Source organism: Epinephelus lanceolatus, chromosome 3 (assembly GCF_041903045.1).
Source record: "Epinephelus lanceolatus isolate andai-2023 chromosome 3, ASM4190304v1, whole genome shotgun sequence".
Taxonomy (NCBI): domain Eukaryota; kingdom Metazoa; phylum Chordata; class Actinopteri; order Perciformes; family Serranidae; genus Epinephelus; species Epinephelus lanceolatus.
Genome location: NC_135736.1, coordinates 7,485,244 through 7,510,452, shown reverse-complemented (window position 1 = coordinate 7,510,452; position 25,209 = coordinate 7,485,244). Strand labels below are relative to the sequence as shown.

Here is a 25,209-nt window from a genome sequence, read left to right as displayed (position 1 = left end):
TGATTGTACATAGGAATTAATACTGACACTTCATATAGTGGCTCATGTGATCATCTGATTATCCACTTTGTAAGTTTATTGCTGGGTTTTTTTCTTGTCTTACTCATTTATTTGGTCATACATTATTTTTCATCTTCTTTAATTCATTTTGAAATGATTGCCTTTTGTAACTTGACATTCCCCTGTATTAAAACGCTGATGGTACATTGTTGCAGTGGAAAAGGCTGTTTTGTACATGACGCAATTTAAAAGGAAAAAAAAGTGTGGAGAATACGTCATGGGTTATCACCCAATCGCATCGTTCTAAAAGTAAAAAAAACAGTAGTACACTACGCGTCTCTACTGCGCAGACTCACACACAGAGGAGGAGACAGGGCTCGCTTCCCCACAGAGGAATTTAAGTCTTCTTAAAAAGGTAATAAAATACAACTCCTTTGGCTCGTTTGCAGTCTTTTCGATGGTCACAAGTGTAGGTAACCTTTATTTCGTTCACTGTCTGTATGTAGAATATCAAAGCCCCATCAATACTATTCTCCTGCGTCCCACTTGTGTTATTATGCTAACCGGCGATAGCTAGCTAATCTAGCTAACATCACCAAGTAGTAGTTAGCTTGGCACCTTCCTCTAAAGCTAACGTCAGCTTTTGTTTCGTTCGGCACCTCTGGTTCTGGTTTGTCCTGTGAGCCCTCGCTCCTCGAGGTTTTTGTACACCCGGACACACGAAACTGATCAAATAACATATCCAATTAGTTATTAGATATGATATCGACCAGGGTTGAAGTGAGCACTGTTTTCATTGATAGTCGGAATAATGAACTGTAGTGGTTGTCATTGGTAAACCTCTGTGCCGTCTATACATACACACATAGGTACATACATACATATATGTATGTGTGTGTGTGTGTGTGTGTGTGTGTGTAAAGGTCATTCATATAGCACAATTTAATTCTATTCAACAAACAGTATTAAACACAGTATGAAATCCATCATGAAACTCACATTCAAAGGATAGAAACCATTTTAAATGGTATCGTGGGATATAAACAGGGAAATAATGACAACGTAGCCAGAGTTGTACATTAAAGGACCAGTGTGTAGGAGCATCTATTGGCAGAAATGGAATACTGTATTCATAACTATGCGTTGATTAGTTTATGATCACCTGAAAATAAAAATTGTTGAGTTTTTGTTAACTTAGAATGAGCTGTGTATGTCTACTAAGTGAGCAGGTTGTCTTTCATGAAGTATGCCATGTTGTTCTACAGCATCCCAGAACGGACAAACCAAACACTGGCTCAAGATCTGGTCATTTGCATGTATGCGTCAGCCACTGTAGTTCTCCTAACCCAGGGATATTTAACCTGTGGCTCTGGAGCCACATGTGGCTCTTCGGCTAGTGTCCAGTGGCTCCCTGTGGTTTTGACAGAAAAATTCTATAATGATAAGGTTATTCTGTTGTAGGCCAAAATAAATTCTTAGATTCTCCAATTGCAACAAAACACCAAATGAAAAACTGTTGTAAGATTTAGTCAGCTAAAAGTGCATAATACGTAAATGGCCTGGTGCTTTTCCCTCTAGATTTTGCTGAACATCAGCAGTGGTCGCTAGTCTTGAGTCTAGCCTTGGCTTGGCTAGCTATGGATTTGGTTTTTGTAAACTTAATAGGCTGCGTTATCCTCATTATAAGGTTCTAGACAGATTTTTCTTTCTTTAATTTTTTGTCAAAAATGGCTCTTTTGACAGTAAAGGTTGCTCTCCCGTCTTAAATGCTTTGCACATGGGAGAAGTTTCAGTTTTGCAGCCTTACCACTAAATGCCACTAAATTCTACACACTGGACTTTTAAGTGTAAGGTATATAATGATGATGCTCTATAGTGCTCAGTAACTAAATGCTTTGATTTTTATTTAAGACACTGGATGTGTTTAAAGGACCTCTGCCAGATGACAGAATCGCATCGTAACAGTCAGAGATGTATTTTGGTCCCAGGTCATAGAGAGACTTATAGAAAAGCAGCAGTTATTTAAACTCTCTCTGATAACTATTTAGTTTGTAAGGTTCTACTATATTTTTCTACTATAAGTTTTTGTTAAATTTAAGATGACATTATTATTTGGACAGTCTGATGGCCTGATGGTAAATGCAGCTACAAGGACTGTGAACATAGAGCTTAAAAGCTCTGAAGTTAACATGTTAAAGTTGAACTGTACGGGCACTGTGAATTACAACATCCCCTGTCTGAGTGCAGCTAGGGACCTGCATCTGTCTCACCATGTTCTCTGTCATCTCTGCTGTCCATTATAAAGCCATAAAATTGGTAACAAAATACTTGCAAAAATTGACCTGTATAAAGCCATCTCTGCTTATGCGTTTTGGTGGGAAAGGAGACAAATGATGAAACTGAATGAAAAGCTGAAACTTTCTTCAGGTCTTAAGTCTTGTTCTGTAATGTATGCATATCTGTAAGCAAGGCAAAGTTGACATATTCTGCTGTGATGTTGGCAAAATGTTTGAGTGCTTTCCCATAAAAAGTCAAAAGCTGAGAAATATATCAAGAATTGGCCATTGTTGTTTGCTATTGAGCCACCTTTTTAGATTCCTTTATGTCATGCAAAAAGGTAAACATGCCTTAGGAATAATTGAGCAGATGTGCTTGAAGTTTACACGCTTCTGAAATTAACATTTCACTGCTTTGAAAACTACAAACCCTAGCTTCCTTTGTTACTTACCAGAATGAAAATACATCTGATAGTATCTTTTATTTGTGTTTCTGTGTGCACGCTTGTTTTCTTTGCATCAGCTCTCAGGAGCTCATCACCACCAGTAAAGCTGTATAAGCACCGGGTTGACGGGACTGAAGGAAGTGGCGCGTCGTACGGGGAGCTGCCTGCTGAAATCGCCATGAGTTACAAACCCATTGCTCCTGCGCCGTCTGGCTCCAACCACACGCCTCCAGGTTCTGACACCTAGCAGCCACGTAGCCATAATGTTGGACATGCAGTTATTTGCCAGTTGCCATTTTTCTTTGTTACGGATATAAAACATTTTACACCATGGCCATGAGACATAATTTTGCTTTACACTCTAATTACTATTGTAAATCAAAATTAGTCTAGCCAATATTAGATTGCAAATAACCATAGCAACAAGACATAATCATTGTCATGACTCCTCACAAAGAGAATGCAAAGGGCCATGGTATACAAGTGATAAAGCGCTCTAAGGTGTCTATAGTGGAAAAAATAATGGACTTGGTTTATGTGTATCAGGGACCCTTACAGTGAATTATTACTTACAATTACTTAATGAAATGTTTCAGAGGGCAAATTTCTTCTAATTGTTTTTGTGTTGCAAATTCCAGCTACAGTGTGTTACATCTGTCCTCCTCCTCTGTCCAGGATCCTCTGTCCCCTCTCCATCCCTGCCCTCGTCATCCAACTTTAGGCCGGCATTTAGTGACTTTGGCCCACCCTCCATGGGCTTTGTTCAGGTATGTTTGCAGTGTTTTGTAATTCTTAGTAATACCATATACATACATAAACCCCAATTCCAAAAAGTTGGGACACTATAAAACGTAAATAAAAACAGAATGCAATGATTTGCAAATCCTTTTTGACATACAGGAAATAAGTATTTAACGTGAACATTTGTTTTGTTTCACATTAGTACAATGCAGCCATTCACATAAAATTCTGCCAGGCATTGGGTCTCATTTACCAATATATTCCCAAGTTTTTTCTTAAGATAAGATAAGATAAGATACACCTTTATTGATCCCACAATTGAGAAATTCCAGTGTTACAGTTACAGTAGTCAAGGGGAAAGAGTCAAATTAAAGATTTCAGTATTTAAAAACTTAAAAAAAAGTAGGCATGCAGAAAAAAGTACAAAAAAATACAAGAAACAGCAATAAATAATAATAATAATAATAATAATGAGTAGTGGATAAAAAGTGAGCAATGGATTAAAGTGAACATATTTAGTGCAAAGTGAATATTGAATGTGCAAATAAACAACAACATGGGGGACAGCAACGCTTATAGTGGTGTCCCTAAAGTGTCCATGGTGCAGTTTACTGTGAGCAGTGCTGGTTATGTAGCCTGACAGCAGCAGGCAGGAAGGACCTGTGATAGTGTTCCTTCACACACTTTGGGTGAATCAGTCTATCGCTGAAGGAGCTCTCCAGAGCTTTTATCTCCTCCTGCAGGGGGTGTGAGTCATTAGTCCTCAGAGATGACAGCTTGGCTTAAAGTTGTTTTTAAGAAAGGTCCTAGGAAATGTCTATGTCAGATCCATGACATGTCTGTAAACAGCAGAATTGTTCACATCTGTGTTTTTATAATGATGAATCCCATTGCCCTCGTAAGTTAAAAGCGTGTGCCAGTTAATTCTAAAGAGCACAGGTAAACACTCTGCAAGTCCCTATAAAAGAGCATAAGCACAAGGCAGTGTGCACACAGGGAGACTGAACGAGGAGAAAAGTCAAGAATGTTTACCAGATGTCCAAAGAGGGTAATAATAATAAAAATCATAATAACCTTTATTTATATAGCACTTTTCAAAACATATGTTACAAAGTGCTTTACAGAACAATTAAAACATAGAGTACACAATTCCAATGCATGAAAACAGTAAATGACAGATAAAATCAAAAAAGGCTTTCCAGTAAAAATGTGTTTTTAGAAGAGATTTAAAAGAGATCACTAAAATCAATTCTAAAACGTACTGGCAGCCAATGTAGAGATGCTAAAATAGGTGTGATGTGATCGTGTTTTTTAGTTCTGGTTAAAAGCCTCGCAGCAGAGTTCTGCACCATTATATTGGTGTAAAGCACTGGACTTCAAACATAAAACAAACTTTTGTTTTGAAGTGGAGGTGCTTCTGCAGAGAGTGAACGCCAAACGAGCTGTCACATTTAGTAGCATCAGGCGTGGATATAAAATGCTACACACAAAAAAAATAAAATGAAAAAAATTCATGGGATGCTAGAAATACTTGTTAATCAACCACCTGACCAGCAAACCACAAACTTAACAGAGCTGTCAAGGGAGTGTGTGTTTAGAGAGAAAGAGAGGGCAAGAGAGGGAGATCATAAATAACTAAAGTTATTAATAATTTGTCACTTTTTATCTCACCTGTCCAACCCCTTACATAATTGCGCAATCACAGTTCCCATAAATATAACTTACTTGAATTAAATGTAAAGGTGAGTCATCACTGAGACTGTTTTTCCTCCAAAATTGTTGCATGTCTAAAAACAAATACAACCTTGCGTTGTGTCAATCACGCTTACACACTGACTCCAAAACTTTCACTCGTCACAAGTTTTTGGAACAGGTTCAGTTTGCTGCGCTTTTTTGCATTTCAATAGTTGTTCAACCAAGAAGCAGTGAAGTAAATGTGGGGAAGGGACACAACCCCAACAAGGGATAGAAACGGGTTGCAGAGAGTGGTGACAGACAGGGAGGGAACTCCAGAGGAGAGACGCAAGGGAGCAAATGTGTTTTTTCATGTTGTCTGACATTGTGAATCTTTGCAACAAATAGAACAATAAAAAGCATCAGACTGTGCAAGGTTTCTGAGTGTAACAGTTTTTTTCTGATGACAGATTTCTTAAAAAACGCTTATGAAAGCTGTAGTCTGAAGTCTGTAGTCTTCATTTTAAAAGACCATAATGCTTCTATTTAAATAATGAAAGAAGTTATTGAATATATAATAAATGATAAAATATTATTGTTATATAAATCCTATAATAATAAACGACTATAGAATTGAAAAAACACAACAACCAATTATTCTTCACAAACAGATCATCACAAAATGTGCACAAGAGCGTTCTTGAGTGTGCATAGATTCTGTTTTACCTGAGAACAAATCCCAAATAGGATAACATTGGTCATTATCATTGTGAAAATTACATAGAGCTGAAAACACCCCATCACTGCCGCAGCGTAACTTGTTGTATGACGCATGTCAAGTGTTCCCCTAGCACACACAGAACTCCCCACACTGCAGCAAGAGAAGACAACACAGTTATTACTACTTTTTCCAAAGGATTTGTGCTTGTTTCACCTCTGCATTAGCTGAAAATCGTGTGCATTTTATGTGTGGACACCCATTAATTAAACTTGATTTCTCACTTGTAGAGCCGATCTCTGGAGCTCTGGCTCACCAGGCAATATCTTCTTGGCCTTGTCTTTATAGTGATGGGATTGCTGGTTGTATAGCTTGGGATATTTTTCAACCTCAACACTCTCTCCTCATCTGTTCTTTGATACACATGAGAGACAGCAATTGCAACAGTATTCTGTTTATGCATCCATGGTGAGGAGAGGAGTCAAGCTGTCATAGGAGCAGCGGGGGGTATTATTCCTTAAGTGGCATTCAGTGCTGATGTGTTTTGGCCTTGGTGTGCTTTGGCCTTAAGTGGGTTTTAAGAATACATTTTTTTTTTTAAAAATGATAGATGAACAAGTCAATAAAGCAGAAGGACACAGGAAGAAAGTATTGGACAGGCTAACTGAAATGTATTAAATACTTGGAGAAGCCTTGGTTTGCAATGCCAGCTTCAAGATGCTTCCTGGATGTAGAAACTAATCTCTCTTAAACAACCAGTGTCGTTGGTTCCCAGATGCTTACTGAGTGCTATTGAAAGAAAGGGTGGTAAACATGCTCGTGTCCCAAATTTTTTGGAACATGTTGCAGGCATCAAATTCACAATGAGTGTATATTTACATTAAATATTGTGTCTTGTGCCGTATTTAGTTGAATATAGACCGTTTCAAACTGGACAACATAAACATTCTAAATGGGTCCCTTTGTATTTCCTGTTTGAATGTATGTTAATGCAGAAACTGACAGGAAGTAAACAGGGACCAAAGTTGTCGCCCTAGCAACAGAATAGCAATGAAATGGTCCATAGGTTGGCAGGGATTTGCAAATCATTCCATTCTGTTTTTAATCATGTTCAACGCAGTGTCCAAGCTTTTTGTATTGGGCTTGTATATGCATACAAGTAGACCGAATCAAGTAACAACCAGTTTTAATGATTTGTTTCATGTGTGCTTGTGCAGGTTGAAGAGTAGAGCTCGAACTTGTTTTACAGCTTTGTCAGTCACTTATCATAAAAGCCCTCTCTAGGGCTGCAGCAGTGTAATACCTGCAAAGAAACTGATTGACTATTGTCTCACAAAATTGTTTGCCTGTTTTTTATTGAAGAGGAACAGAACGTAAATTGTTTCAAACAAACGCTCCAGAACAAGAGTGAGCTGAACACACCCGCCGGCTGTTATTTCAAAGCCGATCATTAATTGTAAACTGGCTTGTTTTTTAGAAACTTAGGTTGATTTTATGAGGAAGCCTTCCTTCATTTGCAGCAGCACAGATCCTGTGAAATTTTAGATTTACTGGTGTGTACCATTAAAAGAAAAAAAATCAACAGTTGAGTTGAAGTACAACATTCAGATACGCAGCAAGACGGAGGAGAGAGTTTGCTGAGTGCATGTCTCTGTATTCAAGGAGTACAGTAAATATTGACAGCTCTGGAAGGCTGTTACTGTGAGGCAGCTGTAGGCATGTGACCTTCATGGCAGTGGTGAGATAGCAAAGGGCATGAAAAAAAAAACATATTTTTTCACATATATGTAGTGGAACAGTGGAAGGGAGGAATGGACTGATTGTAGCTGTGAAAGCAGGGGCATGCAGAAATGCTTAGATGGGAGCAGTTGGGGAGCAGTCTGTTAGACATACAAATGAATGTTATCAATGTTAATTTGATAATTATTTCAGTCATGTTGCAGTTCTACTTAGCATTTTGAATTATTGTCTTCAAAATATAGATACCATATGCCTTCCTGTATAATAACTTCATGCTACAGTTGTGTTCAAAATTTTACATACACTTGGAAAGAAGTTGTTTGTCATGACTTCCAATAATTTCTACAACCCTTATTTTTATGTGTTTGGAGGACATTCTATTTTGTAACAAAAAAACACTCAGGAGTTTTGGTTGTTTTATGAATCTATAATGGTCTCCTGAAAATGTGACCACATCTACCATGTCAAAAATATACACACAGCAACATGAATTATCAATTTTGGTGATGTACAAAGCTGTGTCAGTCAAATTTGCTTGTTGACATGGCCTCTTAATTTCTTTCTTTCTCCAGCTGGTGACTTCCCTGAGTCCATTAAAATTGGGATTTTTGGTGCACTCATTCGTTTCAGCCACAAACACTAAAATAGGAAAGTCTAGGGAGCTCAGCGTGGATCTAAAAAAAGCAGATCATTGACTTGAAGAAGTCAGGAAAGTCACTCGGTTCATAACAATTCAAAACAGCTATAAGTCCCAGGATCCAATGTGCAAATAATTGTTTCTAAGTATAAAGTGCATAGCACAGTTATGTCACTGCCATGATTAAGAAGAAAACATAAGCTATCACCTGCAGCCAAGAGAGAACTGGTTAGGATGGTCAACCAACCATCTGCAATGAATCAGAAGCAGCTAGAACACAGGTGTCAGTGTCCACAGTCAAGCGTGTTTTACATCGCCATGGGCTGCCACGCAAGAATGAAGTCCTTTGGTCAGTAGCGGCATCTCAAGACTTGAAGTGTGCTGCAGATCATATGGAAGAAAAGGCTTTTTGGAGGAAAGGTCTGTTGTCAGATGAAATAAAAATTGAGGTATTTGGCCAGAATGACAAGAAATACATTTGGAATAGAGAAGATGAGGCCTTTTACCCCAAGCATATCACACCTACAGTCAAGCATAGTGGTGGCAGTGTAATGCTCTTGGTCTGTTTTGCTGCCAGTGGAACTGGTGCTTTACACAAAGTGAATGGAATAATGAAGAAGGAGGATTATCTCCAAACCCCTCAGGAAAACCTAAAATCATTAGCCAGAAGGTTGAGTCTTAGACACAGTTGGGTATTCCAACAGGACAGTGACCATAAACACATCAACAGTGGTAACAGAATTATTAAATCAGGCTAGAATTAAGGTTCTGCAATGGCCTTCCCAAAGTTCTGGCTTGAACCCCATTGAGAACATATGGGCTGTGCTGAAGAAACAAGTCTGTGCCAGAAAGCCAACGGATTTAGTCAAACTGTGTTGACTTTATCTAGAGAAGTGGTCAAAAATATAACTAGAAGCTTGCCAAGAGCCTGTGGATGGCTACCAGAATCACCCAATAGAGGCGAAAATGGCCAAAGGGCTTCTAAAATATAAGCATTGCTGTGTGTATATTTTTGGCCACACAGATTTGGTCACATTTTCAAGAGATCCATAATAAATTCATGAGAGAACCAAAATTCCTGAATGTTTTTTTTGTAACAAAGTAGTATGCACTTCAGTCATTCCATCACAGGAAAATTAGAGTGTAGTAATTATTGGAAAGTCAGGACTTCCACGACAAACATGTTCTTTACAAGTGTATGTAAACTTCTGACCACAACTGTGTCATATTAGCAAAGAGTCTTCATTTTCCATTGTTCTTTGTTTTTCCTTGTAATGGGATGATGGGAGTTTCCAGCTGTGACAAGTCCTGACAGATCTTTTTTTTTTTTTCTTCTCCCCAAACATGACATGTTTGTGAAAAACACAAACAGCCTGTCAAAGTGTCTCAAGGGTCCACCTACAGTGAGCTTCTGTCTGTCATCGAGGAGATGAGCCGTGAGATCAGGCCAACATACGCTGGGAGCAAGAGCGCTATGGAGAGGCTAAAGAGAGGTATGTTGATGACCTTTGTCATCAGTTAATGAGAATCAAAGAAATCTCTTGTGATCTTGTGTGAGAGCAGGGCTTTGTTCTGTGTACAACAGGAACATTGTGCAAAATATTATTAAAGGGGAACTAAAGCCCCCTCTCTGGGCATTACTCCACCCACAGCTTGAATTCAGAAAAGATAGGCTGAGCTGAGGGGCAGGGGGGTTGGCGTGTGGGACAGGCGAGCAGCTGAGGAAGGGGGCGGGGTGAAGATTGTCCCTCGCTGCGGGGAGAGGAGAGGGCTTCCCCGGAGGTCGGCCTCTTTACCCGGTCCCTCTCCTCCACACTTAGACTTATTTTCATTGTGGCGATGGTGGCTTGGAAAACCGCCCCTAACTGTGTCACACGGGCAGAAGGGAAGGTGGCTGGAGATCGGCCTCTTTCCCCCTGTTCACCCTTCTCCCCATCTCCACATTCTTTCACCCTGCCGACAGTGGAGCTTATTTTCATTGTGCCGATGGTGGCTTGGAAAACCGCCCCTAACTGTGTCACACGGGCAGAAGGGAACGCGGCTGGAGTCTTATTTTATCCTACTTGGTTCTATTTCTCCCTCTCTGGGAGTCTGGGCTCACCGTGCAGCAGCCCACCGCATCCATCCACCCCTCCCTCCCTCACGGCCCCGCACATATACCACCGAGGCTTGGCTCTCTCTCACCGCACAGCGGCCCTCCACATCCCTCCCTCGCCACCCCGCACATATACTCCTGAGCCTCGGCGCCTCTCCTTGACCAACTAACCTAAATACTATAAACACACTACTAACTGTAAACCTACACTAAAATACACTATGCTAACAATACGATTCGACAAATTACTAGCTATTCTCTCTGCTCTACTACTCTCTCTGCTCTGATCCAACCTACTTGCTATCAGTTTGATAACTGCGGACAGAATGGTTTTATAGCAAGGGGAGGAGTAAAGGGAGGAGGGCAGGTTTAGCGTGGACGGTTAGTGACGTCATTCGCCCCGAAAAAGAGTCATTCGCCTCCAATGTAATGTAATGTAAATTCAAATGTAGTAACCAGGTTTCAAGCTGTAGAGGGCACTCCATACCACATTTTTAAAATAAAATGTAGATTTTCAACAGTTTGCACTAAACTGTCAAGATTTTGAGCAGGATCAGTCAGTAACACTACTATACAACCAGAAACAATGATTATCAGCTGAAAAAAATGGTTTTAGGATTTAGTTACTCTTTAACCAGTAGCTTCAGTACAAAAGAATCTGTATCAGACTTCTATGATAAAACAGTATGGCAGGTGTGTATAGTGTGTATAGAGTCAGGATATTTTCACATCTAACTGGTCAAATTAATCATTTATTTCAACCAAACCAGAGTTGGTGATTGATGGAACAGTGGAAACATGAACCACAATGTTTTTTTGTGAGTTTTATTTTGTTTCTGTCAACTTTAAGTGAAGTGTGTTTTACTATGATAAAATTACTTTTTATTTAAATATAATCTGGTGGGTTTGAAGATAGCAATTTTGGGGCTGTTTCTGGTTAGATAGAAAGGATCTTATTTTTTAACAAAAAGGTCTATCTCTGTAGGGATCCTTTCCATAATGTTGTCAGACACCTCGAATGATGAGTCTGAGCCTATCAGTGATAAAAACAAGCACTTTTTGGGGGCGTGCATTGATGGTGCTCAGTTCCCCCGAAGGATTACATTGCAGCCTGTTTGGCTGCTACTGGCTCTAGCAAAAATTGTCATACAGCCACTTGGACACAAACACATGGGAAAGTAGTCTAGGTTGAAAAGAAAACAGAGTTACCCTTTAATGGTAAATTCCATAATTTTCACACCAAAGAGAAAGCAAAGAGAAGTATTACCAGATTAGTACCTTTCCACATCCAGGGTTTAAGTAAAGTCATAAGCAAAGAAAATAAGAAAAGGAAAAACACTTGTTGATTTTGCTGTTAATATACAAATATTTTTATACATACTACAGTGGGATATGTGGACATCAACCAATGGAGAAGTGAAGCCATTGTCCACAAAACACAAGGGGTTAAACAGACCATGTTTTGGTTTAACATTTAAGATTCATTCAGATTCAGATTTAAAATTCAGTGTTAACATCCTTTGTCAATGCCGATCAATATATAGTCAGTGAGGGAAGGAAAACTTAGAATGGTAAATGAAACCAATAAAGAATAAAAATAATAAAAATGAATAAATAAAAAGACCAACACCCACGTATAAGAAAGGATGGTTGTAAAAAATAAGATTGTATCACAAATAATGCCTCTCACCCTCATCTTTATTTCTATTGACTAACATTCTATTTCAGTACATTTCTAAAGGATGGCTATAAAAAGGGGATATAACAACTATAACAACTACTAACTATATACAACTAGAGAGGTAGAGATAAAGAATAAATATGCTTGCAGCAGTTTGGCTTTACAGATTGCACATTACTATACAATATCTGGACAAATAAGAGAACACAGTAGAGAAAACAGTTAAGGATGTTCCCTCAAGTGATTATCTGAACAAAATCAGGTCTCAGTGGCTTGACATATTGCACCAATTTCTCCCAGTGCTGCATGAAAATGTCCATCTTTAGGTGTACAGAGAAAGTAACCCTCTCCATCATGTATATCTCCATTGTCACATCTATCCAGTCATTTATTGTCGGACCAATGTGCATCATTCATTTTCTTGTCAGAGCCTTTTTCCCTGCTGCCATCAATATACACATGAAGCATTTGCCAATACTTTTTACTTCAGGGGGGATACAGCCTAAATATATAACTCTGAAATCTAATGGTATGTGCAAATTAAAAATTTGTTGTATTGCTGTGTATATCTTTCTAGTAATTCCTCCAGCACTACTACTGTCATAGTGTGCTGTCAAGAGAGGAGTGATAAAAAAATTGAACATTTTTCCAGCAAAATTCTTTCCATGCATGAAGTGCTTTTCCATTGAAAAGAATATCTTGCCATATTTCATCTGTGATTGACAGGTCTCCTTCCTTTTCTCATCTAATCATAATATATTTTGTTGAATAGACTTTTAGGCAGTGGAGAGATTTATAGAGTTGGGAGATGACCCCTTTCTTTTAGTATCCATTTATATGCATTTATAAATAGTTGAATGAAGGGTTTACTGGCTTCACTGATATCCTTTTTGGATTTTTTGATTGTAATCATTTCTTAATTGGAGGTATCTATAAAAGTCCTGCTTTTATAATGAAAATGTCACTCTTAAGGTTTGGAACAACGTAATTTCATCTTTCTGTATAATTCTAGATAGGGATGTTATGCCTTTTTTTAATCCAAAACTTAAATCTATCATCCAGCAAGTAAAATCTGAGTCACATGCACACCAACTCAGGTTTTTAATATCTTTCTCCAATTTATGCTTTTTTTATAACAGCTTTCCAAACCTCAAAATAGATAGATATAGAATACAGCAATGCTCTAATCTGTGCTGAGATATAGTAATTTTTCAAGGATGGTAAGCCCCAGCCTCATTTTTCTTTGGGGAGTTGTAATGTTTTGTACTGTACTCGGGGACTCCTTCCTTACCATATAAATCTTGATATCATTTGTCCTACTCTATGAATTGGTGTGGGGTGATTGTAATTGGGAGGGTTTGAAAAAGATACAAAAATCTCGGCAGAATGTTGATTTTAATTTGTTTAAATTCTTGAACCTCCACTTCAGTGGATATGCATTCTTGAGTTTTTCTTATGTTGTATATCAGAGTTTCTGTTTTATCTAAGTTCAATTTGTAACCTGATAGTGGACCTATAGAGAATTCATCACTTCTGGTATAGATATTTCAGGGTTTTTTAATTGTAAAAGAACATCATCTGCATAACAAGCCATTTTATGTTCTACTCCATTAATTTCAATACCCTTAATTTTGTCATTCTAATTACAATTTTGTGGCCCGAGGAGGAAATGATCATTCTGCTACTCCCTTTTCTGCTCTGTTTTTTCAATTCTGATGAATAGAAATGAAGGTATGTAGCATTAATGGATGGGTGTGATTGAAATAGAATCACATGCATTAAAAACCGGAGTAACTGCAGTCACTATGGTGCTAATTGAACAGGCAGATAGAAGGCTGAACCCAATGTTCTCTATACCTGACCTGCTATTTTCTTGGTTAAGAGCAGCCTTTTTGTTATCTCAGCAATAGTGGTGGCTTGGATGCATTAGCATTTTTTAGTTGAGGTAGACTCGGCCAGAAGACAGAAATTGCTGCCAATTATTTGAGCAATTTATCTTATTAATGTAAAACTGTTGATTTAATGCCTCCTTGCACTTTGTGTCTGTCTCGTGCAGGAATAATCCATGCCCGTGCACTGGTCAGGGAGTGTCTTGCAGAGACGGAGAGAAGCGCCCGCACATAACCTTTTCGAAAGCTCCCTTCACTCCTCACTCTTTCCCTGTAGAAGCCTGTCCTCATCAAGATCCTCATCGTCTGTTTTACAACCTTTTTTTTGTGACCCTCTCACCTTTTGCGCTTTCCTCAGCAGCTTTTTATAGGTGCATTATGTCCTTCTTGTCTCCACTGTTCCCTGCATTCCACCACACCGATTTTGGTAATCACAAACTATCTGTGAACTGTGGGGTGTACACAAAATGCATTTTTGTATCTATTTGAAATGAGAGTGTGGGGAATTTCATCCCATTTTCAAGTTGAGCTGTGGATTACAACCTTAGTAAAATGAGTAGGAATGTTTAAAGTATTATTTGTTCAATAATGGCAATTGACCAAGAAAGTTCAGGGTTTTTAACGATGAAATGTTCCAGCTGCTCAAGTTTCTATTCTGAACGTAACTGTGGAACCACTGAATATTTTTTTTGTTAATCAGAGCATCTTGAATATACCCCATTTCCATCCACCCTTGTTTTGTTTCATCATATTTTGTAGTGAAAAACACACATTAGATGTTTCTCAATCCCAAGAACGCTGTACATCTCAAGTCAATTTGTTAGTATGGAAATTTTGTAAACCAGATTTTTGCAGTTCTGTATGTATATCTTAATTAAATAACAGAAAAAAAACACGTTGAACGGCTGTTTGATTTGTGTAACATAATTAATAGGTTGCTGTGGAGTTGATGGGTACATTTTCTACTTCAGCTGTGATGATTTATCAGACATTGATGAGGCACATTGATATGAAATGTGTTTTTAATTCAAATAAAACCTTCATTATTGATGGTTGACAAAAACGCTGTCAACACATTGTCAATTAACCTTGAAATCCTTCAGGCTTAATGAATAAACCCCATAATGAAGCCCACAATATGTGAGAGTTGTGAAAACCAGTTTACCTTGTGCTAAGAATTAATTTTTCAATTTATTAAAATCATATCATAAATTATTTTCATATCGTGTCGGCACGTCACAACTATATTCAACACCTACATACTGTTCATATTCTACACCTTCACAGTATGGTACCCAAAAAATCCCCCTATAGCAAGTGTCTATACCAAATTTTAAGCCACAGATGTATTAAGAATGTATAAATAGCTTATCTGACTGATGGTAATTTATCCTTGTTTAATGTGTCATATAGCTGGAAGAGTGTAATTTTCAGGTTTTATACCCCTTGTTAGCATTATCTACTATCACACATCATCATGTTCTATTTTACATGAAAACATAATAGCCATAATGATTTGACTCTATTTTACTGAGACTGGAAATGGCCAGAACATTCTGAAACCATGGGACTTATGGCAGTTACAACCATCAAGTACTGTCTTTACTGCTATATTGTTTAAAAAAAACAAAAACATTATACCTACTTCCTTATTAGAACTATTAACTATTAATTCAACATCAAACCAGCAAACAAAAACAATTGCTAAGGGACTATTCTTTATCAAAGGAGGAGGGTGGCTGGGGTGTGAATTTTGTTTATTATTTATTGTTATCCTTTGATGTTTTAAAGTTCAAAGTAAAAAGTTGAAGTCGAAATCTTGGAGAAGAAAAAAGTCTGTTTTTCACTTTTGTCGTGCATACTGGTTAGTTAGTAGGGGTGGGAATCTCCAGGCACCTCACGATTCCATTCGAATGGTTAGTTCATGCAAACCCTTCAGTTTTAAATGAGACAAAATATCACGATTATCAGATTTGGCGATGAACGCTTATCGCACATGGTGTGTCCAAGGACCAGCTGAAATTTGAAAATCCAATGTTAATTTCTGTTTTTACAGTTTCTGGTTGTGATAAATGGTGTCATGTTGGCAACTTTTCGTTCAAAATCTTTTTTATTGCAATTTTTCACTGTATATCAAAAGTGCAGGAGTATGAGGTAAGCAAAGGTATATATCAACAGCAGCTAGCATCAGTGTATCCAAGGAAATATGGACTGAGTAAACATAAATCAGGGTAAGGAAAAAAAGGGAAACAGAACAGTTCAAAAACAATACACATATAGAAAAGTACAAAATAATCCCTCCCCAGTCACTGCTAGTGTACTAGAGATAATATGAACTCACTGTCACACCTAGAGTCTGCACTGAGTGAATGAATAGTGTGCAGCGAAGTTAAGCTGCAACCAGAGGCCTCACCTTTATAGGGTCTGGAATGCTTTTAGAAGAGGACCCCACGCTTTCTGTGTATGCCCCTCCCCTAAGGCAAAATAAAAACACTGCATGTGTGTTTCCCACAGTCACAAGAAATTGTTCCTGTTTTGGAGTCCCTTTTGTTGCAGCTCAGGTACATTTATAGTCTCATGATTCCCCAGCCCCTTCTTTTGATCTCTGTTGGTTAGATGGGATTGCTGGGTTTTAATTTGTTTTTGTTTGGGAATATTGCAGGTGCTTGTGTTTGCAGGTGCAGAGCTCACAACAATGTGAGGACAGCCTGTGACGTCTGTGTTATGTGCACCAGATATGATCACGCCTTTGCTGTTTTACTCTTTCACTGTTTTGAGATTTCCCCATGAAACTTCGATGACCAACATGTGCCTTTCTCAGTGGGAACACAAGACGTTTTAATGTCAGTATCAAGGTCCCCCTTGAGCTCTGTCACTACTGTCCCATAAAAACATGGAATGGACAGTTTCACAGTTCCAGGATTCCATAAGACCACTGTTTTACTTGATTTGTCCCACACTGGAAGATTGAAAATCCATGTCAATAGATTCGAGTCCAACTGACCCAGAACGACCTCAATGTGCAAAAATTTGTAGCACCTTTACAAAAGTATGAAATGTTATTCATTTTCATTTTAGCAACTTTTGGTTCACTTTAGAAAATGTCCTCAAATTTCAGGCTAGAAGAAAAGCTTTTAGAGTGTCAGGCAGGGGCGTCAAACGTACGGCCTGCAGACCAGGACCAGCTCACCAAAGGGTCCAATCCGGCCCACTGGATGAATTTACATACATAATATTTGGTGCTCCTCAAAGTCCAGGAGGGATCCTTAAACGGCTGAATTTCAAGGAGGCTACATCATCAAATCCCTGGAAGGACTGCTCCAGTGTCAAGGATCCTTCTAATTCTTGCAAGGACACAGTCCTTCCTTTAGAGGATTTTGAAGAATGCACGTGTGTATCCTCAGTGGGCAGGAAGTACCTGCAATTCTTTGTGCACAGTTTGCCAGAATAAAAAGCAAGGCTTCTTCAATGACGCACACTTCAATGACTTGGAGGCCGAGGAGGAATCCTTGACTTTCAGAGGCACCAGCTGATGCACTTGTGAAGGGGTACCAGGTTTCAGGAACAACAAGCAGAGTATTTCATGACCAGAATAAAGTACTCTGAAAAAATTAATACCTAGTAGTCATAATAAAAGATAAACATTGTGCAAAATACTGTAAATCAGCAGCTTCAGTACAAAACAATCTGTTTCAGACCTCTATCTTTCAACATTATCGGTGGCACCCTGCTGCTAAGGCACTACCAAAATGTTTGATTTGACAGTGGTTTGTACCTGCTTCCCCAACAGCTTCCACTGTAGCTTGGTGATGCTGGCATTGCTACAGAGGAGCACATGTAATGACAGTAAGTAGCAGACTGACTGAATGAGTGAGTCTGTTCATCCATTTTGTAAATTGATGAACATTTTCAGAATGGACTCGTACTTCTTTACACTAAAAGAAATGGAAACATTTAAAAGTGTTTTTATTAATAGGTTAGATGAAATGGTTTTACTGGTCCAGCCCACATCAGATCCAACTGGGCTGTATGTGGTCAGAGAACTAGACCGATTTTGGTACCCGTGATGATAAGGTTAGGGTGATTACTGCTGTTAAATGTCAAAATGTGTACGTAAGTATAAAAGAAAATGCAAAGCCGGGGATAAACACAAATTTATTTTCAGTTACATAATCACAACCTCGACAACATCTCACTTCGGTAGAGCTGGGCTAATGACCCGCTGCTTCACATGAAGAGTGATGATATGCTCTTACTAAGCAGGAGAAGGAGACAATGAGGACTTTGTTGAGTACATCTCGACAAAAACATAATGGTATACTTCTTACATAAATGAAATAAGTACATAGGAGAAAGCAAAGATAACACAAGTCCATGTGTTATATATAATGATTGTCACAGACAGCTCGGTTTCGCAGTCGCATCCACCAGGAGATAATGGTCTCCTGCTTATTCCAGTGCCTCCACTGTGACCAAGATTATAGAGGGGCTCTGGCGGTGAAAGGCAGAGGTGTGCATGTGAGTACATGATGTCCCTTGTGCAAAAAAAATAAATAAATAAAAAATATTCCTTGGTTTTCTGACAGGAGAGCATTTCTACCTGGAATCCACTGAACCTTGTTGGGCTGTGTAATTTTAGGATTATCCAGCAGCTCTGCACATACTTCAAAAAAAGCATGCAAAGAAAAAATGCTTTAGCTAGCTGTTTCTAATACTGTGGCAAACAGCTCTTTGCTTTATAGATCGTCATACAATGACTTTTGGGCCATTACTGTGAGCAAGTTATTTACCAAGACCGTTAAAACTTCTGGAGCCATAACAAGCTAAGAGTTCCCTTGGACTGAAGACCATGATGCTCTGATATAATGATGCCGTTGGCTGGAACATATTTTATGTATGGTTTCTGTGGGATACTGGACTTTCATTAGTGTCAAGCTGATAAAGTCAGCATGTCCTCATAAAAATCTTAATTTGACCTTTAGAGAGTGGGAGCCTAGAGGAACAAGGCAAGACTGAGAGTCACACCTCAGTATATATATATATATATCTCTCTATATATAGAGATATATAGATGTATATATATGAGTGACATTGTGTGTATGACCCGACAGTGTGTGAGAAGGTTTCTGTGTGTACCATGGAGGGCAGGGTGGCAGAGTGTATGGCTTGGGTGCATGGATAAAAACGAAAACACGAGCAGCGTCTACTGTTTCTTCTCCATCTTGAAATTCACAGGTATCCTCTTGTTCCAACCCACTGTGAGATTCAACCCTGCGAGAAAGAAGAGCAGATACGTCTTTAAGTTTCAGCTATATGACATTATACCAAATAAGCCTCAATAGTTGCGAGATAGATGCCATGAAAACAAATGAAACTCAAAGCAGACTGACTGTAGTGGCAGTGGCTGGTGGTGTGTTGTAGTTAAATAGGCCTTTGTAGCGACCCTTTTCCTCCTTCTCTTTGGTGCGGATCCTCTCCTCCATGGCCTTCAGCTCCTTGGCAACAGACGGCCCCAGAGAGGGGTCCAGCTCCAACACCTTATTGAAGTCCGCCCGTGCCTCTACCTCATTCCACACTGCAGCGTGGGCCTTAGCCCGCTTGTAGAAGGCCTTCACATTGTCTGTTAGGGAGGGAACAAAGAAAATAAATAAAGCTGTTGGCACTGTTATCAACAACTTAACATGAAAACAGATTCACAACATTTGCAGACAGGGCTGTGCCAACAATCTGAGACAACACACTTCAAGCAATTTAAAGGAGGATGATAGCTTCTAGGACAACACTAATACGAGCTGTTATGAAGTTGAAATGAGGCCCTGAGCACACCAAAACTCAATGCTGGAAACGCATCACCAACAAAACCTTGTTTTCCTATGGTACAGCACATCTTGCGTGTACCTCTCTCTTGTGCCACGTTTTTCTAGTGGTTTTTAGATGTGCATAAAAGTTTAAATACTCTCAACTTTTCAGCGCAAGGATCGAAGTCCACACTTTTTTAAATCTACACCGATCAAAATGTAGTAGAAACAGAAATCTTTCCTCTCTGCCTGTTTTTGTACAGCACCAGCGAAGCCTTACCCTCATATTTGAAGACAATGGACGTGCAGTGTTCTATGACTTCGTAGTACTGGCCCTGGAGTAGCTTGCACTGGCAGTAGTTGAGGAGCAGTGGTGTGATCATATGGTCCAACTTTACCCATGCTTCATCTCCAGGGTGCTCCTTAAAGAGAGACAAAGGTCACAGAGAGGAGTTAGAGAATGTATTTTATTATAAATTCAAGTGTCTATACTAAAGTAGATACTAAAACTGGATCTGATCTTCATTCTATTGTATTCAGCTGTACTCAAACCTTCATCTGTAGATTTTTGAGGCAGGCAACTCCATTGTAGTACTTCTCTGTGGCTTCCTGAATCTGGCCCTGTTTGAAAAGTGTGTTGCCCTCCTCATGGATTTGAGGCACGAACTCGAGTTTCTCTTCATCTGTCATAGCCCACACATCGAGCTGGAACGTTCCTGGAGGCATAACCTGCGCAGAGACAGAGACTGAAGATCAGTGGAAGCTGGAGCTTACACGGTAGCAGAGTAAAACCAAGGTTGTGCTTAGTAGCACATAGTAACTCTGTGGGGTACATATATTTTACATCTAATGCCATTCATTACAATACCCCTGCAATGAGTCTCATCTTCGTGGAAGCCTTATAAATTTCTGTTTTGGCTTAAGCTTTGCATTATATCAAGAGGTCTTTCAAATACTTTGTCACCCTCATTAGTCTAATACCTAGATAGGGTCCCCCTGCACCCCCCGGTACTTCTAATCAGTGTTTCTAGATTGGAAAACATGTGTAGAAAATGACTAGCTATGGCCTCAAGCTGATAAAATGTCCCACATACCATTTTTATGCAAATTACAATTATAAAATTACAATTTTCGCCATATGTCAGCCAATATTTCAGGTAACTGAAAAAATAAGGTGAGCAGCCCCATGTTTTGAAGGGTGTGGGTCATGATAAAACTATTCCTAACATGATCACATGTGTCTGTGGTATGCTAGAATGCAAATTAGTGCTTTAATTACAAAATAATCACAGTTTTACAAAATAATAGACTTCAATTAAAGTGCGTCTAGACAAATGATCAGTGTAATTGTTGGCTGACAAATCAAACAACAATGTCTGCCTACCTGGCAAAAGCCATGGTAGTTTTTCTTGTTGACAAATAACTGCCTGCATAGACAGTGATGTTCACAGTAGAATTTTATGTAAGCCTGAGTGACATTCATCAGCTCTCTGTTTTATCAGTCTCCCTTGACTCGTTTGTGTTGTATGGGCCATGTGGTCATGGTGATGTAAATGCCTCTCTGACCACTGAAATTTAGTGGTGGATCTAGCGCATCTGCTGGCTACAACAACTGTCAAACAGCGTACAGACTTCACCTACTCAATACACCACAGGCGTATGCCGGCATGGCAATGGTGCAGACCCACAGTGGACTTAAGATGACGTAAGATTCAGGCAGATATGTGGGTCTCTAGTGATTGGTTAGGGTAAAACCAAATCCTCCTCCCCCACAGAAATCAATGAAGTGGACGCAATGTCAGACTGAAGATGGAGACGGAGTGAATTAAGTTGACAAGTCTGTTTGATATCTGGCAACTATGATGTCGTTGTGTGCCAGATTTTCTTTATATGGTCATTTGCTTCGAGCATCGAGCTTGGAGCACGCTACAGCGAGTGTTTACATTAGCCTACACTATACGTAGCCTCCACTGCTAGATGCTAACATCAGGGAAACTTGGCTGCCGACGTTAGAAATTTCTCCCTGATTTATGATCATATTCCTGCTGGAACATGTCTGGATTTGTTTACCTGAACATAAACATAACAGGTCACCTTTAAACATGTTCAAGTAAGATATAAAAAAGGGACTGGTATTTCTACCAAAACTGAGGTATAGGGTTAGTGCTACAATGTAAAGAAAAACCTCACAGAAACAACACCGTTTTGACATTGCAGACCTGAATACAACCCAATAAAATACCAACATTGATATGAAACTGTGGGCTCTTCCATGCCTGCTCACCTCCAGCAGCTCGATGGTGAAGACAAGAGGCTGTAGACTGGCTTGAAGCTGATCCAGGTCCTTGTGCCCCAGAGAGTGGTGGGAGTGGATCTGGGCAATGCCACAGCAATGCCTCTGACCTTCCAGCGGGTCCTTACCAGCGCTGATGTTTCTCAGGGACTGGGACACAAGCGGGTACAGCGACGTGTGCTGAGGGGTGAACAGAAATGGTCAGTGGCAAAGAAATAAACAAGACTGCCACTCCATCCCATATGGCCAGCTCACTAACCTTGATGTCGCAGGTAAATTCTGCAATTTCGCCCTTTTTCATGGTGATGACCACCCTCTCCCACACAGCTAATTTGAACTTCTTGCCCAAGATGAGCTCCATGGGTTTGTTGCGGCCCCCCATGGTTCTGGAGTCATCCAGCACTGTGCCATCCAACAGGCTGGTGCGGTAGTGGAAGACTACCTGTGAAGAAGAGTAAGGACGAACACGGGCAACATTAAACACTGCTCAACAGAACTATCTGTTTAAAATAACTGTTGCGTATCCACCGCTTTAAGGACACGAGATTGATAAACCGTGTTTTCTAGACACAAAAGCAATATCGGCACTTGTCTGACAGGCCTGGAGAACGTCTACGCTCCGTCATTTTCTGACCAATCACAACAATGGAAAATTGATTGACGTGGTACGCCGCCCAATCAGCATTCGTATACGCCTAACATCCTGTCCCGCCCCTGATCTTTCCATCAGATGAAAAAATAAGGGGAAAAAACAGAACCCGGCTAAAAAAAAAACAGCCAGTACCAAGAAAATCTAGCATATTATCACCACTAAGACAGCAAAACTCACACGCTTGCAAACGGATTCCTATACACTAGGGCACTGCGGTTGGTGTAACGTCAACATCAACCTAAGTTAGCTGATAGTCTAACGTTAATGTGTTAGCTTGTGGTAGCATTAGCTAACGTGCTTCGTCGCATTTCTCAAACTAATTCAAAGGACTGGACTCACACCGCCGACATAGTATAGTTTACCTTGGTTCCATTAGGAAAGGACGATAGCTCTCCTTTACCAGGACTGATCAATTTCTTTCTTATTCCTTCCTCGAAAAGCTTGCGTGCCTCTTCCTCCATCCTTGACCGAGTCTCAGTTCACGACAAGTGACGATGTCTGCCGAAGCAAGTCGTTTCGTGAGACGTCGCTGTAGGCCACAGAGCGCCCTCTAGAGGTACACTGCGTAAGTGTCATTACAGAAGAGGCCGAGGACTGCAAGGCTCCTTTTTCACAATAAAATAGTTAATTGTCTTGCACACCATTTCAGTAAAATATACATAACAAATCAAGTCTTAATTCACGGAAAACACAATGTATTAGTCTCTTACCACTATACTTAAGATTTTTAGGGACTTGTACTCTGAAGAAGTAATTTAAGGGACTGTTCCTTACTGATGAGGGTTGAGGCGGGGGTTGCAAAAAGGGAGAGGCATGTTAAATAATTTTTGAGCATTGAAGAGAGACTTGAGTTTTTTATTTTGGTTTAGGGGAGGGACGAATACATTTAAATGATTGTATTTTGTATTTATTTCACCACCAATTTTGAGAAAACGTGAGGCATGTTTTCTTTAAAAATTGCCATGATTACACCATTTATCATAAGCAGAAACTGCAAAAACAAAAATTAGTGTTGCATTTTCAAATTTCTGATGGTCATTGGAAACACCATGTGCCATGAACGCTTCCATCAGATAAAAAAACAAACAAATCTGAGCTTAAAATACTGATATTTCATCAAAAGCATCATCATTTAAACTTTGGTCAAAAATAAACTGTTTGCATGAACTAGTTTTTTTTTTTTCAACTCCAGGATTTCATCTTCAACTTATTACTTTTAACTTTCAAAGTAATCAAATCGTATCTTGAGGTGCCTGTGGATTCCAACCCCTACTAACTAACCAGCATGCACGACAAGAGTAAAAAACAGAGACCTTTTTTCAACTCCAGGCTTTCCTTTTCAGCTTTAACTTTCAAAAATCAAAGGGTACATTTTAAAAATCTAATTACTTATTTATGATTGAGAGAGGGTCATGCATTTTCCACCAGTCACTCAGGGAGGGTCAAAGAAAAATATCTGTAGCTCCAAGGCAGGTTAAAAAACAAAGTCACACCCCAGCAACCCCCTCTCCTGATAAATAAAGAATAGTCCCCAATCTAATAACATTTCACTATCTTTTAGAGGAAATGATTATACTGCCTAATGGCTATAGTCACTGGTTACTTTGCAGATTCACTTTTTCAAACAAAATCTCTGATGAGCTGCTGAAAGACAGTGCATGACTCTCTTAATCTACCTCAGTCGACTGCAGTATTGATTTGCATGATGTAAACAATAATCATGGTCACTTTATTGTTAATTCTGAGGTCAAAAATGCTATGAGTTGTCATTTACACCTACAGTTCTTAAAGCAGGCAAAATAACTGCAAAGTGCTGTATGTGTGAACTGTAGATGTGCTGGAGCTACTGTGTATGTGATGCCATATTAAAATTGGCACCTGATGTACCTACTTCAGGGTTTATACAGAGATAAGGGTAGAATTGGTGTGTAGATGGATACTCTGCTATGAGAGAATGAACATTTTCATGCAAAAAAAAATGAGTTCAAGCTGAAGTTAGAATAGAGTGCACAAAATAATGACTCACATCTTTTGGCCTTCAATTTTTAAAGGGCTTAATTGTTTTGTTCGTTTGCTAATGTGCCAGCCAAAAGCCTCTAAAGTACCTTAATAAGCTTTTTATTTTAGCCTCCACAAGCCAAGCCAAACTATTTCAGTAAAACATTATGCTGATTCTCTGTTGAAAACTAAACATTTGCTCAGTTTAATACCAAGGAAACCTGAGCAAATGCAAAAAACTTAATGCCACTTGAAATGTACGAAAAAACTGGATAGTGGTATTTACTACCTGTGTCTTATAGACATTGTGACTGTACAGTATGTTATAGAACAGTGGACAGATGGAGTGGATGGATACAAGCTTAGAGCAAAACATCAGCAGAATAATTACACATTGGAAGGTCCGAACAAAAACAAATATATGTCAGGGACTACTGTGTCTTTCATTTTGAATTAAAGCAATACTGTTACACACTGTTCTATATTATATGTCCCTCTTGAGTTGCCACTGGGCAGAGAACGTAAGCCCAAAACTTTCTCTCCCTTACAATGCAAGAGGGACACACAATAT

At 39.2% G+C, this 25,209-nt stretch overlaps 2 protein-coding genes across 2 annotated transcripts; one reads left to right on the top strand and one right to left on the bottom strand.

Moving 5' to 3' along the window:
• Positions 1–341: 341 nt before the first annotated feature.
• Positions 342–14,879, top strand: cdk2ap2 (cyclin dependent kinase 2 associated protein 2). Its single transcript, XM_033623158.2, has 5 exons — positions 342–415; positions 2,800–2,955; positions 3,398–3,489; positions 9,605–9,725; positions 14,065–14,879. Exons 2-5 carry the CDS (start codon positions 2,901–2,903, stop codon positions 14,130–14,132), a joined length of 336 nt encoding a protein of 111 aa, XP_033479049.1. The 5' UTR covers positions 342–415; positions 2,800–2,900; the 3' UTR covers positions 14,133–14,879.
• A 3,155-nt stretch (positions 14,880–18,034) lies between these two features.
• aip (aryl hydrocarbon receptor interacting protein) lies at positions 18,035–23,157 on the bottom strand. Its single transcript, XM_033623096.2, has 7 exons — positions 23,003–23,157; positions 22,248–22,430; positions 21,980–22,168; positions 20,248–20,424; positions 19,976–20,117; positions 19,288–19,517; positions 18,035–19,168 (listed from the first exon to the last, which is right to left on the bottom strand). The coding sequence occupies exons 1-7, from the start codon at positions 23,099–23,101 to the stop codon at positions 19,163–19,165; spliced, it is 1,026 nt and encodes a 341-aa protein (XP_033478987.1). The 5' UTR covers positions 23,102–23,157; the 3' UTR covers positions 18,035–19,162.
• Positions 23,158–25,209: the final 2,052 nt, after the last annotated feature.

Excerpts from the sequence above, each read along its gene's own strand:
- cdk2ap2 (XM_033623158.2), top strand. The coding sequence starts at position 2,901 with ATGAGTTACAAACCCATTGCTCCTGCGCCGTCTGGCTCCAACCACACG. Across the intron at positions 2,956-3,397 it reads CTCCAACCACACGCCTCCAG|GATCCTCTGTCCCCTCTCCA; the intron begins GTTCTGACACCT and ends TCCTCTGTCCAG. Across the intron at positions 9,726-14,064 it reads TATGGAGAGGCTAAAGAGAG|GAATAATCCATGCCCGTGCA; the intron begins GTATGTTGATGA and ends TGTCTCGTGCAG.
- aip (XM_033623096.2), bottom strand. The coding sequence starts at position 23,101 with ATGGAGGAAGAGGCACGCAAGCTTTTCGAGGAAGGAATAAGAAAGAAA. Across the intron at positions 22,431-23,002 it reads CCTTTCCTAATGGAACCAAG|GTAGTCTTCCACTACCGCAC; the intron begins GTAAACTATACT and ends TCTTCTTCACAG. Across the intron at positions 20,118-20,247 it reads TCAAAAATCTACAGATGAAG|GAGCACCCTGGAGATGAAGC; the intron begins GTTTGAGTACAG and ends TCTCTCTTTAAG.